The sequence below is a fragment of the Chiroxiphia lanceolata genome, chromosome 1, assembly GCF_009829145.1.
Source record: "Chiroxiphia lanceolata isolate bChiLan1 chromosome 1, bChiLan1.pri, whole genome shotgun sequence".
Taxonomy (NCBI): Eukaryota; Metazoa; Chordata; class Aves; order Passeriformes; family Pipridae; genus Chiroxiphia; species Chiroxiphia lanceolata.
Genome location: NC_045637.1, coordinates 34494195 through 34511426, shown reverse-complemented (window position 1 = coordinate 34511426; position 17232 = coordinate 34494195). Strand labels below are relative to the sequence as shown.

The 17232-nt window shown below is 48.2% G+C and overlaps 1 protein-coding gene across 1 annotated transcript; it reads right to left on the bottom strand.

Annotated features, from left to right (window-relative positions):
- Positions 1-6269: 6269 nt before the first annotated feature.
- PRDM14 (PR/SET domain 14) lies at positions 6270-13191 on the bottom strand. Its single transcript, XM_032678108.1, has 7 exons — positions 12654-13191; positions 12296-12352; positions 12069-12226; positions 11618-11885; positions 9881-10083; positions 8467-8568; positions 6270-6497 (listed from the first exon to the last, which is right to left on the bottom strand). Exons 1-7 carry the CDS (start codon positions 13189-13191, stop codon positions 6270-6272), a joined length of 1554 nt encoding a protein of 517 aa, XP_032533999.1.
- Positions 13192-17232: the final 4041 nt, after the last annotated feature.

The following is a 17232-nucleotide window of genomic DNA, read 5'->3' as shown; positions in this document are numbered from 1 at the left end:
ACTAGTAAACTCCTGGATCAGCCTCCTTACACTGTGTGCAGCACAGACACCCAGCAGGGGAGTGTCTCGGCCCTGCTGGCTTCAGAGCCATAGTGTGAAGCCTTCTTTCACTGCCAGAGTGAGGAAGAAAGCTTTCAAGAAGGTAGCTCTAGACACACCAGAAAAGCAAGATCCTGCCCTCCAGGGCAGGACTGTCTCTCTTCCAGCACTGCACGTGGCTGATGGAGGGGAAAGCCCCCAGTTCATCCAGTGTCCTTCAGCGCTGCCATCTCCAGCATTTGCTGCTCCTGTCTTGCCCATCCCCAGTAACAGTCGGAGCAGGATATTGCCAGCCCATGTTCCCTCTATGCTTACTGCTGGGTACATTGGTGGGAAACAGCCATACCTCATGCTCTGGGGGGAGGTTCAAGAAAAAAAGCAGATTCCCCTCTGGTTATTTCATTGAGGTTTTCACATCTCTGGAAGAAAAAAAATAATTGAAAAACAAATCCACTTTTCATTAAAAGAATCGTTTGAGTCTGTTGGTGAAACTGATACTACAGAAATAGACATTCCTGTGTGCTGCCTTGCTGCTCTATAATGGCTCTTGCATTAGGGACTGGGGGCAGGGGGGCTGCTGTTGTCCATTTACTTTAGTAAAGATTGCTATTGAATGAAACCTTTAATGGGGTGTTTATGCTCTCACTCAGCTAAGAGCTCCGAGCTTGGAGCAGAGTAGTCTTTCCCTCCACCTTGACAGCTATTAGGGAATCAATACAGGTAATCCCTCAGCTGGCCGTCAGCACCCGCCGCTGTGGGGCTGCCGCTGCGGTGGGGTCACTTGTGGGAAAGCGAGACTTCTCCGGGGAGGACTTGTCACAGTATTCCTCCCCTCACCACCACCACCGCTGCACCGGGCCAGCATCCTCCAAACCACGTGAAGCTCTGCAGCTCCGGAGGGAATGCCACTGACTCCACTTATATTAAGCTAGAGGATGGACTCTACCCTTTCTCTCTAGGGAGCAGGAGCCTCACCACTTGATTTCACTTTAGGGATTATCTGTGACTCGCCCTTTTTGGCCAGTATAACCCAAGAAGTCATCCCTTTCTCCTTCCTTCATCCCCAGTGGACATTCTCTGCTCCTGCATTTCTGTTAGGGACCAGGGTATCTCCTACCAGCTCTGCTTAAGTCCTTGCAGTCAAAGAAAGAGAGACTGCATTTTCTCACTGCTGCTCTGTAGACCAATAATACTGTAGTTTGCAGGACTGTGTGGCATTCTCACACTAAGGCATGCAACAGTGCTCTCTATGCTACTAAACTGCTGGGCTAGCCAGAGGTTAGCCTTGTGACAAGAGATTAGTCCTGTGAATTTAAGTCTGGTTTGCCACTGCTGCAGTGGAGATGAGCTGGGGTCGCAGGACAGTCCCTACAACAAGAGCTGCTGCAGAGTGACTGCCGGGGATGGAGGTGGAATAGAGTCACTTGGGTCCTGCTGTAGGACAGGCAGAGGTGCTGTGATACTCTCAACTGGTGCTGCCCCGTACCCCAGTTTGTCAACACCCAACCCCAGGCACCTTCGAGGGACTGGCTTTTCAGAAAAGGCATTCACTGGTGGAGATTAAGCCTCTTTAAAGTTGGAGTCAAACACCATAAGAACACAGACAGTTGCTAAAGATATGGAAGTGTTTTACATGAGGTCAAAAAAGGAAAGAAAAGTGCAAGGACAGTCTCACACCCCTTCCATGTGCCCAAGGCCTTGCACTACCTAAGTAAAGAAGACAGAAGGGAGAAGGTGCAAGGGGATGTGTGCGAGGAGAGAAATGGAAAAGTGTCTGTCGGGGTGAAACAAACACCAGCACTTGCTGTGGGGGCATGTAGGAGACTGGGGACCCAAGCAATTGCTTTCTTAAGCCAGTCAAGGCTCCTCTGGTGAACGACCTCTCTTGTTTAATGGACGGTTTTGTTTGTGGCATTATCTTCAATTCACTAAGCTCCTCCCTGCTTTTCACCTATCCTCAGTGGTTAACCACCTCCCTCTTCTCAAGAGTCCCCCAGGGTGACAGCGGGACAGAGGCTGGGGCAGCAGGGGGATGGGGACCAGGTGTTTGAAGAGCAGGGATATGCAAGAAATGCTGGAGGCAGCAGATGTCGGTGTCCAGGCCTTTTGTTCCTCACACTCGCCAGCCTGAGTTCTGGGACCACCTTTTTGTTTTTCTCTCCCCATTGTCATTCACACAGGAGGGGCTTCTCAGGAGTTAGCCTCACAGAGTCTCATCTCTCTCTCTGCACCCCACTGCCCCAAGAAACAGTTGATTGCCCTTATACTCTGGTTTCTATTTAGATCACTTTCTATTAACATTTAAAAAACCCTGACAGAGTTAATGCAGAACACTGAAAATCAGCCAGTGTCTTACAGAGCTGGTTAGTCCCAATGACTTGACTTGCCACTCCCCTTGGCAGGACCATTTTTAATCCTCATTAAGAGAAAGAACAGCCCAAACGCACACATCCTTTGCTTTGAGAATGTGACCCCAGACAGGGATAGCACCCTGCACAGCTTAAGGCAAATTGAGTGAAAAGCATGGGTGCCTATTGCACAGTGTATTATTTTAGCCACTGTCAAGGAAAATAACACTTCTGTCCTATATTTGAATGTGCCAAGAAATTAAAGAGGTGGATGCAGTGCAGCATGCAAAGCCACAGCCCAGTCCCCTGAGAACTGTGGAGATGTCCTGTTTTCTGCTAACTCAACTCAGAAATGGCTGGCAGGAGCATGGAGTGCCATGGTGCCTCCTCAGGAGGGACCTGGCAGCTGGGGCTGCCCAGCAAAAGGATTGAGCCTTTACAGTTGGTCACAAATATTCTACCTTGAACTTGCAGTGCAACCTCCCTCCTGCACGTGTCCTTCTGCACCATGCAGTCATCCTGGGAACCTGCCAGACCAAAAACCGCAATGTGCACACATGCCCTCTCCCTCCCCCTTATCTGTGTGTATAAACATCCGAAATCCCACTGCTGGCTGGGCTGGATGGAGCTGCACATTCACCTGGCTGCTACCAGCATGGCTACAAAAGGTGCAAGTAGTAAATATGCAAATCCTTGGGGGAGGAAAACCTCAGTGCTGGATGCACAGGCTACATGTACACTGCAGGAGAACTCCCTAGCCTCTCCTAAACCCTGGCTGGCAAGGACAACAATAGGTTTGCATTGACGATCACTGCATTTTCCTTGCACGGAACTAAAATCTGCCGTGGGCTGGCAGGCGGCTCAGCTTGCCTTCCCTCCTGCTCCCTGCTGCTTCATTTCTCTCAACCCTGCTGTGAAGTGTGCAGAGCCAAGTGCCATCCTCACTGCCCCCAGCCCCAGCACAGCTGGGACTCGCTATTCAAAAGACAGAGGGTGCCGCTATAGGGTAGTTAAATGCTATAGGGTAGTTAAATGCCCTATTTAGTTCTCAATCTGGATCCATCATCTTGCTTGGGCAAAGTGGGAGTGAACTCAATCTAGAACTGAATGGCGCCAGCTTTCATGAACTATTGGGACACTTAAGGCCCAATCCATCAAGACACTGAGTGCCTTTGACTTCAAATGCAGTTAGCTGCTACCCAGCAGGACAAGGACTAGAATTCCCAGTAAGACAGTTTGACTCTGTAATGACTTACAAATGACAGAGAAAACACCCTTCATCCATTTGCTAGTACCTCAAATACACAACTCCAGTGCATCTGGCAGAAAACAAGCCATAGCCCATCAGTGTACATTATAACCTCCAGTAATTTATTTTCATTCTTTGCACCAATGTAACTGTAGTAATATTAATAATTAGCATCAAAATTTACATATACAGGTTTTATGTGCAAGACAACCAGTACAATCACACATACAAGTAAAACCCTTCACATACTCTTTTACAGGCAACACATGAAATGCTGTAGAAAGGTGCAAATATTTTAGAACAAGATATCTGGGGTTTCTCCAAGAGGAAAACGCACACAAGTAAGAGCACTACAGATGCACCATTGAAGTAAACAACCTTCATTCAGAAGAAACAAGGAAGTTACTTGCATGGGAAGCTAACCATGCATTTCACAGTACTTTAAAGCCACTCCTAGTCATAACATTTATGTCATTATTAGTGAGTTGATTTTACCAAATCCTGAGTTATTTGAGGTACTGAACCAGCAAAGCCTTCACACACATAATACACATTTCTGTGGGCCAAGATTCTGTATGCTTGAGGAAAAAGACTTCCTAACGACAGACACCTGTAAGAAAGATTCAATTCCCCTATCTGTTCTTCAGCATGGATTTGTAGACCTAAGTACTGTGATAATTTTCTGCTCAGGAGTGAATATTACTCATTTAGAGGTCATGAGTTCAGCCCTCAATATGCACAAAATTCAGCCTTCTCTATTACAGTAATATTTGATATTAAAATAAGTAAAATAAAAATCAGACTCTTGATTCTCATTCTACCCTAAAACCTACATGTATATATACAATACAACTGGACTTGCTTATTTCAGATACTGCCTAGTGCTGGGCCTCAATATTTTACTTATAAGTAAGTGGTTCAATAAATATTGAAAAAATATTTTTACTATGAAGACAATGAGGACAGAGCAAGTACAATAAAACTTACAAAAATTAGTGCAAATCAATATATTTAGGGATAGAATATCTGAACGATATAAGTAAATGTATGGGTAACATTTTTTTCAAGTTCCATTCTGTATTTAGAGACACTAAATTTGGCACAGAATAAAAACTTTTCTTATACTTTATGTGCAAAATCCTTATTAATATGAGCTGATCTGGAATACTTAGAATATCATCATCCCAGTAACATCAAACTACTTGTGTTTGTCAACCAGCTCCAGCAAGGGCTTCCATTATCTCTCCTGAAAGCAACACACAGACAACTCACAGACAACTCGCAGGCTCTCACAGGGAGCCACTCGCAAACGCACAGCCTCCTGCCAGTTGTGCTGGCCACTTGGCAATAATAAAAACTTCTGCACTAATTACAGCACTCCCTGTACTCAGTGGTCCTTCAGCACAGGCTTTTTGATAAGCCTCCTAGTTGATATTTCACACTGACATGGAATACCATTCTTAACAATTTTGAAAATACATAAAGTTTAACAAATCACTCCTGACTTTGTTGTATGGTCAGTGAGAAATGGAGGATGACACCTGCTAGTCCTCCCATGGAGGCAAAGGCTTTCCTGCAGTCTGGGGGAGGAATTTCACATGCTGAGTTTTAGGCTCTTATTCTATAGTTTAAACGATTTTGAGCAGAGGAAGGGAGTGCCACTACAGCAATCATCCAGTGTAGAGCCAGGAGGAAGCAGAAGAGCCCACCCTTCATATCAGGACTCACCACAAAAAACCATCTGGGTCTGGACCAGACAGTTTGAATGATATTCAGAAAGAAGAGTGACTGTGCCTGCTCCTGGCCTGTGCTGAGACCACAATGAAATGCCTCAGTGAGGCCTCCTGACTGATCCACCTTGAGAGCTCACTGATGTTTCTTCATGTTTGGTCCTCTAAACTCTGAGAAGGCAGAGCTTCACTACCTCCGTTGGCTGGCATGTCAGGCCTGCACACTTTACCACACCCTGATTCTCTCTCTCTGGGCTAACCAGCATCCTCTGGAAGAGTTAATCTTCACAGTCCTGGAGCTCTCCATGTCCCAGCAGCTGAATGAAGAAATTGAAATACCTCTATGTTGGTTGGTCCAGCAGTCGGTATCTCTGAGGCAGTTCACATTTAAATAGAACATCATTAGAAGACTTACAGGATAAGGGAAAGCAGACCCCATACCTGTGGTCATGTGTCCAAACAAAACAGGTTAAATCAGCTTTGAGAAATGCACTTGATACAAACATCCCTCACACAAGTTTCAATATGGACTACACCAGGAAGTCCACAGCCATGGTGCATTACAGACGCAGAAACACTCCTCACAGTGATCTTTGTGCACAAAAGGTTCTGGGGAGGTAAAATGCCCTCCCGCTTGTTAAAATTAGGGTATGGGAGGAGAGGAAAGGACAGGTTGAGTAACTAATATTCCACTTCACCACATTGTGGCATCAGAGTGTACCCAAAAAACTCCTGTCCCCTGGGCTCAGTCATATGCCTTGGGTCCAGAGACTGTACCTACCTCAAGAGTCACTGCACGGGTGAATGTCACCTCCCGTGGTGTGCACACAACCGTGCACAAACAGATACACACACACTGATACGCACACGAGCTGGTCCAGGACACACCCGCAGGGTTCCCAACTAATGAACAGTGTGGATCTTCACGTGGAAGTTGTAATCCTCCTGCTCAGGGAAGTGCTGGCCGCACACTGGGCACGTGCAGCCCTTCTCCTTGCTGTGCGTGCGCCGCACGTGGCTGTCGTGGGCTGCGTGTGAGGCGAAGGCTTTGCCGCAGTGCTTGCACTTGAAGGGCTTCTCCCCCGAGTGCTGGCGGATGTGAGTGCGCAGGATGCTGGATGCTGTGAATGCCTGAAGGGGCACAGATCAGAAAGGGGATGGAGTTGGAAGTAATTTGTTTTCACATATGTAATATCCACCTTCAGCTAACCCAGACCCTACCAGAAGCCATGTGACCTGAAAATTAAGACCTGAAATAGCTCACATCCTCAGATAATTGGAAAAAAATCAAAAAACCCCACAGCAATGAGGAATCAGAAGCCAATAGCTATTGTTATATAGCTGTGGCTGAGTCTAGGGAGATGGAGACAGATGAAGCTCAGAGAAAGATTTCTGACCAGAGACACCCGTAAATATCTTCCTTCGTGTCAGAGGTAAGAAGTCAATACCATCCTAATTAGCTTTGTAGCTCCTTAGTGTTTGGGAAATATAATGCAAGCTTTTCTTTCAACTTCAATTTTCTAAGTTAAACCCTTTCACTGACTTGAGATTCAGCTGCTAGAATTCATCCATGTGGTCCATCATACATCTTTTGCAGGTTCATTTTCCCTGCTCCATCATTACTCTTCCTTCAGTCAGATCTTCCAGCCAGGTCCCCCACCACTACACACACACTTGAGTAGCAAAGTGTGCACTTTCCCACTCTGTCATAAAGACTCCTCCTCCATTTGGGGATAAAACACTCTCCCCAAAATTTGATCAGGAATGTTGCAAAGTTGCCAGTGTTTTCCGCATTTTTTCTTTTCCCAGGACACTTTCACTATTTGCAGACCACACACAAGAAATCCTCTCTACTAAGTTTTTGCAGCAAATGGCAATACACATAAGACCCTGGAGGTATTATATCAAAGGGGCCAAAATGTGTTTGAGGGACAGAACAGTGATGTTGACGCAACACTGTTCCTTTAATCTCACAGCAAAGGAGTTGGGAATGCAAAGCCACCATTAGAGGTAGAAGGGGAAAAGGGGAATCATGATTGCATAGGACAAGCAGGTGAGGATTCTTTATAACAGCTCCTGGTTTTCCAGCTTCAGAAATGATGGCTATGTCCCAGGATAGGTGCATCCTGGACTAGCAGTTTAACCTGATTCAATCCACAGCAGTCAAATGAGAACTAACTGGAGGCTGGCCAAGGGTCGCTAGAGATCTCTTTACTACAGTGCGCCCTGTAGAGCTCTGCCACCTCCTTCTGTGATCAGGAGATAAGGGATGACTTCTCATCCTAGACTCTGCCTACAAGGGTTCAGGATCTTTGGGAGACAGAAAAATCTAATAGCCAAAAAGAGCATTTTCTAAGGTTCGTTACTTCAGGACACTTCAGCTCTATGTTAGTCTAGCCAGTCGTAAACAAAATGTCTCTCCCAAATCAGGAGGAGCCGACGACATGTTGATGGTGTTTCCGCATTGCATGGACACTCCATAGCACCTGAAGCCCTACCAATATTCATCCAGCAGCAGCCTGTACCATCCTCTGTCTGCTGGGAGAGCTGTCACTGCTTTCACAGGGAGAGCTCATCTGAATCATCCCTGTTGTGATGGGCAGTAGCAGCCGAGCACATTTTTGATCAGTGCTGTATGGCTCTGTTTGTCTTCTTTTCCAAATGAAACCTCCATGCCCAGCTGCACACCTATAGCCCTCTTATTTCAAGGTAAGCATGTACAAATCATTATTGTGCAGGTTCAGTTTACAGACCAAATCTCTTTGCGGCAATCCAGAAGCAGTGTCACTAGTATCAAAAGCTACCTATCAGATGAAAAAGTGGGATACTGTATCTAGATGGTGCCTTGGATGGCATTTGAAATGCTCTCAAGGTTTCCTAGACCTTATTTCTGCAGGAGATCACTGAGCTGGGATGAACCACAAATTCCATGTCAGATGGAAACCAGATCTTGTTTCTTCAGTCTTATCCAGCCCTATCACTTTAGCTCACAACTGCCCAGAATATACACACTTAAATACAAAGCATTTTCTTGAAAGAAAACAGAAAAGAAACAAAGGATAACAGAGGACAGATGGAGGGATGGGACAGGATGCCCTACCTTGTTGCAGTAGACACATTTGTAGGGGCGCTCCCCAGAGTGAACCCTCATGTGTTTGTTCAGGCTGGAGGATTGAGAAAAGCTCTTCCCACACACAGAGCACTGGGGGCAAAAAAAAAGGGCTGAAGTTAAAGTGAAACATACAACAGCATAGTTAAAAAGACAAAGCATGTATGTGGATGATGTGTGCATGTATGCTTCCATATATTTATATATACACACATGTTATGTATTTAAATATATATAAACACAATAGTAATTATAAGCAGTAACAATCTGAAATAGCCAGAATTTTAGTATGGTTTTAAGAACAGATTTATTATTATAAATATAAAAAATAATGCAAAATTTTAAAATTTTTCATCGTAATAGTTTCAATAACATGAACAGACAATATTGTCTTTCAGTAATAAAAATCTGAGTATTTCTATAAAATCATCACATAAAAAAAAAAGTAAATCAAGCTCCACTTGCTATTTTTTCCTAAAAGATAAACTTATTAAAAAAAAATCTTAAATTGACCTCTTACAATAATGACCATTGTTTCAGAAATGTGGAGTCAGTCACAGCACTAGAAAGGAAAAGGGGAAAAGGAAAGGAAGGGAAGGGAAGGAAAAATTAAATGGTATTTAACACTTTATATTTAATAGAATGTTTTTCATCTGTTACTAATTCCATGTAGATATTCTGACACTGTAATAACGCCATTTTAGTTATAAAATATTTTCCTGAAAAAAAATCACATTATTGTAAGATGATCTATAAAAAGGTATTTGGAGAACTTTAGGACTGATGTAACTGTGCCATCTCAAGCACTTAAATTTGCCCTTCCCAAGCCTTTAGAAAAAGTCTGATTTTCCAGTCTGAGAGAAAGCCAATGCTGAGCAAGGTGTTTCGTGGAGATGAGTAAAGTATTTTAAAGATTTGCTTTCATCAATTGAAAATCTGCTCCACATGGAGTGTAAAACCTTTGACTCCTGTTTGGATCAACAGAAACAAATACAGATGTCGGCCAGTTCTCAGACCGCGGGGGGGGAGGGGTGTGTGTGTGGGAAATAGACATGAGACATCATCATTCCTGATCCTAGATAAGGGAAGCCCCACACTGTTTAAGAATAAAGGAACAACAGCCATATGAAAATATCCAAAAAGCCCAGGAGAAAATTAGTTCCATTTTAAACTCTTACTGACACTGGGGTTTGTTTTCCCTATATAAATCCATTACATGTCTCCAACTACACTTTGCTTTACAAGACAAGCTCTCCCTGCACAGGCAGAGCTTCCCACCAGGGAACTGCCACGGAAACTGGAGGAGGGGGAACATCATCAGCATCTTACCTGCGTCAAAAAAGACTTCTTAATCAGTTTCCCCAGAAGAGCCAGTGACTGAGGAGAGACCCGGGAGCAGGCTCACCTTGTGAGGTCTGTGCTTTTCGTGAACGTGTAGAATGTGGATTCTCAGCCTGTCTCTTTTTTCGAAGGATCGGTCACAAAGGTGACAAGGAAATTTGCGGTCCCCCTGGTCCACGCAGCGAGTGTACTTGAGGTGTTTGTCCCGATAGTACTTGTAGGCAAAAACCTTGCCGCAGCGCTCACACTTGAAGCTGTCCCCGGCTTCTGTACAGCAGAAACGATTACACCACACGTGCCATTACACCACGGCAAAAGGGACTCAGTTCAAATCTGCATCCTTGTCAGAGCTGGGACCCAACCGGGAATTTTAAGGCTCTGGGAGGGTGATAACGGTAAACGAATGCTGGTAATATCATTAACAAAATACATGTCAGGTCTCCTAAGCGTTTGCAGAGCTCCTTTCCAACGGAGGGGAACAAAACAGAGCCCTTAGTCTGCTAAAATGACTGGCTTTAGCTACTGACTTCAGCAAAGACAAGATTTCATCCTTGTAACTCTATAAACAGTTAGAGAACATGTGAAAACCCAGTGCAGAGTCCCACATAAAAGCGTCTCCCCATATGGAACCATTGCCAGGTATTTCTTATCAAGCACTGTCCGTAAATTTTACCTCCCATCCCCAAAAGAAAATAATTTTGCACACCTTTTCTATCGTTTTTAATTACCTATAGAACAAAATAAGACGTTTATTTGATTTTCTTTTGTATTTCAAACCGTTTGCAATCACTGAATTTAGGAACAATACCAGAAAATTTTAAGATATTTTTGTATCCTTTTCTGTCTTTAATAAAAGTAACTTTGGCTTAAACCTTAAGATGAAACGAACGATTTAGTTAGTCTGAATTAAACGCTTCCAGACAACAGGTACAAAAATTTCCATTCCAAATTTCCATGCCAATTTGCTTCTCTCCCCTTCTGCTGCACCTGGCCGACACATCCCTTCCCCGCTCCAAATCTTCCCGCATTGGCACAAATCTCCAAAAGTTTCACTTTGAAGAACGTCATACTTTCAGTACATTACAAGCAGAAGTATCCCACCCCACTCTCCAGGAGTAAGTGCACTTGCCACTTCTTTTGCAAGCAATACTGCGGGATCTGAACGACTTCAGCCTGCCCCATTTACTGAGAGAGTTACTTGCATGAAAAATATCACTTAGGTGTGCAATCCTAAGATGAAACAGGACCAAAAAAGGAATGACCCCGAAAAGCCCTTCTTCTCCCCAAAACGGCACCTCTGAACAACGGCGCTGCGGGGCCGCGGCAAGCTCAGCCCAGGACGACCAGATGTTTTACAATCGCCAGACCAACACTTTTAACTCCCTGAGGAACCGCGAACTGAGACCAAGGTGTCGAGGCAGAAAGGGGCGCCTCTTGCTCCACGCTGCCGGCAGCCCTCGGTGCAAGCCACGGGCTCCCCGGCGCCGAGGGGAGGATGCTGCTTTGGGATGGTGGAAGTTGCAGGAAGGGGCGGCCGACGGTCGGCTCCCCGAGAGGGCGGGCAGATCCGGGGGACCGGGGCTGCGGGACCACCGCACCTCGAGCACCCCCGCAGTAGGGCCGGTCACCCCCCCCACCGGCTCACCGCAGGGTCTGGCAAATTTTTAAAATAAAACACAGCTGGAAGAAGGTGATGTTTGCGTTTCTTTACCTCCCTTCATGCCAATCTAATCCCTGCCAGGTACACGTCTTGTGGGGGAAAAAGGGGCAGCGTCCCCCGAGGGGTCGCTGGAAGGCTCACCTTCGGGGTGCTGCGGAGGCTTCCCTTCCGACATGGCCTTCAAGCTGATGGGGATGCCCAGGAACTGCACGTAGCAATCACCGTACCACACCAGCAGCTCCTGTTTAGGGAAGATTTCCTTGCAGGTCTCGTAGAAGATTTCTCCCTGACACTGGATAGCCGTCAGATTCTGCTCCTCGGGGAACCTGGCACAGTTCACCAGAGACATCCAGTTGCCAGCGGCGCCCTTCCCGTCTATGAAATGGCTCAAGCGACCGTATTCAAAGATCTGCAGAGCAGAGAGAACAGGATCAGTTTTGACCAACCCATCCCACACGACCCGCTCGCACCAGTCCCATCACCCACACTGGGTCTCGAACACCTCTTGCAGGCTACGGGAGAGGGGCGGCCGAAAGCCTCGCCCCAACCCCGCGTTGGGGGTGCAGGGTGAGCCCAGCGATGCCTCCGCTACCTCCCACATCAGCGAGTTGTCGTCGTAAGTCTTGATCTCGCTGGTATTGATCACTTTGCCTTGGAAAGGGCCGAAGCGGACTCCTTTGGGGATGGGGTCCGTGCAGAAGACTCCGAGGTGAGACACGTCCCCGTAGGCCAACCGCAGCACCGAGAGCCCTGCGGGGGACAGGGCGCTGAGTGCGGCGCGGGCGGCCCAGCGCGGACGCGGGCGGTCCCGGGCCCTACCTTCGGGTAACTGCAGCGAGTCCCAGTCGAGCGGCGGGGCGGAGGAGTCCGCAGCGCCTGCAGAAGAAGGACCCCTTCTTCAGCCCAGCACCGACCCTGAAGGAGCGGGTCCTGCCTCCCCGACAGAAGCCGCATCACTCCCCGGCCTTTTCAGGGTGTGGGCTCATGACACAAGAAAATCACGGGGAGAAGAAATCCAACGTGCCCCCGGCGATGGCCCTTTAGCCTGGCTGTCGCGGGATAGCCGGCACCCCTCTAGGAGCCGACCTGAACCCCCCCCGCACACCCGGCTGCAGGCACAGCCCTACCTCCCGGTGCCACCCAGTGTCCCTCCCGCCGCCGTCGAAGACCCCGTTACCCGAGCTGGCGGGGGACACCCGGAGCCCCGAGATGGCGTGGAGGCTCCCGGTCGGCTGGTTGCTTCGGAGTGCCCCATATAGCACCGCGTTGAGCTCCTCCTCGGTGAAGCGGTACCTGCAGCTCTGCCCCGCCGCCCCGTCGGCCCCCGGGCTGCGGGCACTCCTTAGCAGGGGGCTCGGATAGGGCGGCGACGGCGATCCCAAGGCCCCCGTCCCGCGGGCTGAGCCCTCGCTGGGAGGGAAAGGAACCGGCACCTTGGTGTAGAGGGGCAAGGGGAGGCTAGGGAAAGGCTCGGCTGGCAGGGGAGGCGGCTGGGTCAGGAAAGCGGGGACCCTACTGAAGGAGAAGGAGGGCAGAGGCGGGGAGGAGGGAACCAGCCCGCCCAGGGGTTTCAGGGGCTGGAAGAAGTCGGGGGCCGCCTCGAAGTACTGGGCGGGAGGGAGGAAAGCGGGATAGTAGGAGGCGAGGCCAGGGCTCATCCCGAGCGCGTCTCCGCCGTCTCCGGGGGCCGACTCGCCGGACAGGGACAGAGCCATATGTCAGGACGAGCCGTCTGGGAAGGGAAAGCGGGACCTGTCGGGAAGCGGAGGGGCAGACAGCTGGGTGCTGCCAGCGCAGGGTCCCGCTGCGGGGCGGGGCGGGACGGAGTCACGGGAGCCTCTGCTCTCTGCCCTCCGCCGCCAGCCGCCGTCGAGGCGAGCGGGCCGACGGCTGCCGGCCCCCTGCGGCTATATCGGCCTGCGTAGCGGGGGGGGGGGGGGGGGGGAGGTAGGAGGGGGCGGCCCGCCCTGGGGGTCGCACAGCCCCGGGGGCGGGCGGGCGAGCAGGGGTGCCCCTTCCCCAGGGCGGAGCCGCAGTTGCTCAGGGAGCGGCCGGGCTCCCCCTCTCCACGTCGGGGTCGGAGGGGGAGGCGAGGGCGGGGAGTCCAGCCTTCCGCACCTTCCCTGCCGCCGGCTCTGCCCTCCGCCTCGACGAGCCCCGGCCGAGGGCCGGGCCGTAGCCCGGGATGCTCAGCCTCTCGCCAGAGCAGGAGGCCGCAGTGTGGGGCTGATGCTCGCAGAGGATGACCACATGCTGCCGGAGGCGAGGGCCCTGCGGGCAGGACCCACGGCCCCCACACAGTGCCTCGGGGGTTGCAGGTGTGGGTTTTGGTTCTGGAAAGGCAAAAAACACCTCTGAAACTCCGATGAGTGGAACAGGCAGCAGCAGCACGCTCTCAGTCTCTGTAGGTTTCACGGCCACTGCTGAGGTGCTTTTACACTAGCTTGGGGCTGCCTGTTGGGTGCGTAGCAGAACACTGGGCTCTTGCTGGGGTTTTCAGGGTTCCATGACCAGGCCTACACTAGGACCTGCCCAGAGTAGGACCAGGGAAAGACATCTGGCCCCAGACTTGTGCGAAAGTGTGGAGTGATCCCCTTCTGCAGGATTTCATCCTGGTTTTTATGGTGTTTCTCCTTCCAGGTGGCTACATGGCACAATTGCTATGAAAAGGGGACTTGAAAGGGGCTGAAGGATCACAGGGGCCCAGGTGTGGTCTTTGTCATTGCGGGATGTCATCCCTGCTGGTGCAGGGAGATGGAGAAATATTTAGTCCAGGACAAAACCCCATACAGCATGGGTTACTGCAGAGCTCCCTCTTGAGTAACTCATTCCAGCCTGGGTGACACTACACATGCAGGTGTGGAGGGAAGGGACAGGGTGTGCTCTGCTGCACTGCAGAGAGCTTGGGGACTTGCACCCAAAGGTCTCTCTCAAAGGCAGCATAGGGCTTCCTGGGGCAAAGCATAGCATGAGCCAAACGGCACACAGATTCAGCTAGAGGTTTAAATGCTATTTCAGTGGATATAGGTGCTATACTTTTTAATTTATTAATGCTCCGTGTGATCCTCTGTAAAGCATTGCCTTCATCCCAAAGAAGAGATGCACTAGGAAGCACTTGAAGCAGCCTCAGACAGAGAAAACCATGGCTCCAGACACAGCCACTGCCTGCACTTGACTAGAGGTGAAGCCATCCTTTCAAACCTTATTTCTTATCTTGTCTCAGTGGAGTTCTCTGAAATAGCGAGTTTGAGAAAGAATCACTGTCTGCCCCTGGGGAATGAAGGTATTCAGCTCACACTCCCTCAGGGACTGTAATTCTTACCTAACAGAAGTTTTGATTTGCAACCTCCCCTTATTTTTTTTTTTTTTCACTCAGGACATAAACACTAAAACAGCAAACACAAGCATACAACTATTGAGAGAGACCCAGAACTGATCCAGGCTCCCTCAGCTTTCAAGACCTGTTCCATAGCCAGCCCAGCACATCTCTGTCCCCAGAGCTGAATAGGAACATTTATGTATTTTGCATTAAATGTATTGGGCTAATTCTCCTACCTACAATCTCATTCTCCATCCTAACCTCTGTTTGTAAGACAAAAGTACTGAATACACCGGGGAAGCCAAGAGGCACAGGAATCTTAGGGACAAGGTAGGAATTCAGCTTTCAGAAACTTGCTTAAGGTAGTACCTTAGCTGAAATCGCCAGGGTTTTTTGTTGTCTTTTTATTTATTTATTTATTTATTTTAAATTTCCTCTGCGTTGTTCCAAACCTCTATTATTTGTAAGACAGAATTGATGTTGTAGTGCTTTAGGAAACAGTTTCAGGCAGGCAGTTTAACATGCCTTTATTGATGCAACAGTAGCATAAAAGTAGTACCACCATTATTCTGATTTCCAGGAATAAATCTTTGAGCTCTGATTGCACAGAAAAGTTTGAGTTACATTCAGAATTAAAGTGTTGACAGATAATCTACGCTGTGTCCAGGTTTCAGAGGACAGGAAGAGGGAAAGGGACTTTTGGAGAAGACATGCTCAGATTGGAGATTCATGAGAAATGAATACAAACGCAACATGAAATTTTTAAATTCTCATCATGAGTTAATTGTAGAGATGCCCAGAAATAAAATGTTTCCTTTTTCTAGAAGCCTGATGATACACAGCCCAGGAAAGGAAAAGGGCTTAAGGCACTCTTGTCACTATACTGCAGATAAATCTTTAGAGGCTTTAACATCCCCATAGGGGTTAAAGATATTTATTGCATTAAAAAAGTCCCAACCGTGGGGAGAGATGTGGGGGACGCAGAAGTGCAGCTGCTTAGAGGCACCCCCAGCAGTCTGGTCAGCCCTGTGGCCCCCCTCTCTGTTTTTACATCTTGTTACAAAGTAACCAAAGCAGTCTATTCGCCTCCCTTCCCTGCTGCAGGATTTTAGAATGTATTCATTCTCTGCGGTGATGTGGGGATGCACAATTAAGACAAGCACCAAGGGACATCCTGTGCAGGCTGCTTGCACAGCATTCACTTGCCTAAGTGACCTAAGTGTTGTCTCCTGGGATTGATCCAGATGTCTTGATCCAAAAAATTGCATCTCAAGCCCTTCTATCCTCCTCTCAGTTTGGACACAAGCTCTTCATCATCACTCTTACGCCCACTCTACATCTTCCTTACTCCAGGCTTAAACTAGTCTGCCTCCTGCACATTCCCAAACACACAGGTTACACCTACAAGCAGCCCCTTCCTCCTCCAAAGATCACAGCAGACCCTGATGCCCAGCTTCCCACGTGTGGGCTCCCTGTGCCCCAGCACTTACACTGACAACCACCTGCGGCATGGACATGGGAATCCCAGCGATGGCACCAGATGCTGTCATGGAAATAACCTGAATTGCAATTTAGATCAGGTCAGAGCAGACATGGTTTATTGCTATGGCTATAGGAGAGTACAGGGAGCAGAAGGGCAACTGGCTCTGCTGATGGTCTATTAAAAAATGGGAAAACACATTAAAGTGTTTCAGCTTTCCTTTTCCAGTACTAGTTGTATTTTTAGGTACATCAGCATTTTAATGATGTTACAATTAATTCTGTGACTTCACTAAAGCAATCCATTGCTCTCACCCCATTCCAAGTACACTGAGAATAGACAGTTAACTGAAAAATACTGCACAAGAAAAGGTTGGGGAAGTCAGTGTAAAATTTGCAGCAAACCAATCCTGTCATAGAGATGCAATCCTTTTCCCTTTGCTGGGGCAGGCCACTGAGTGGGCACATGAGCAAGGACAGGAATATCTGTTGTTCTCATTTCTCAAAGAAACTTTGCCCACAGTTTGCAGGGAGCTGAATAAATTACTCCAGTCAGGATCACTGTGGGTCCTTCCAGCATCTTGAGTAGTTGTAGTATGAAGTGATAAAGTGAAGAATAGCCTGAAACTTGGATCAGAGAGACATTTTTTAAGCAATAGAAGAGTTATCCCACCTCTTCTGCACTATCTTCTCAGGAACATCTCCTAGGGAGAAATTCCTGGGCACAACACAGAAGTTGGAACAGCTTCATTGATTTCCTTCTACGACAGGGTAACCCACCTAGTTAATCTAGCAAAGTCAGTATATGTAACAATTTTGGACTTCAGGAAAACTTTTGATACTGTTTCTCACAGTAGCCTTCTGGACAAAATGTCCGGCATACAGCTGAAAACTGTGTTATGTGATGGGTGAGCAACTGGCTCACAGGTCGGGCACACAGAGTTACACTGAATGGGTT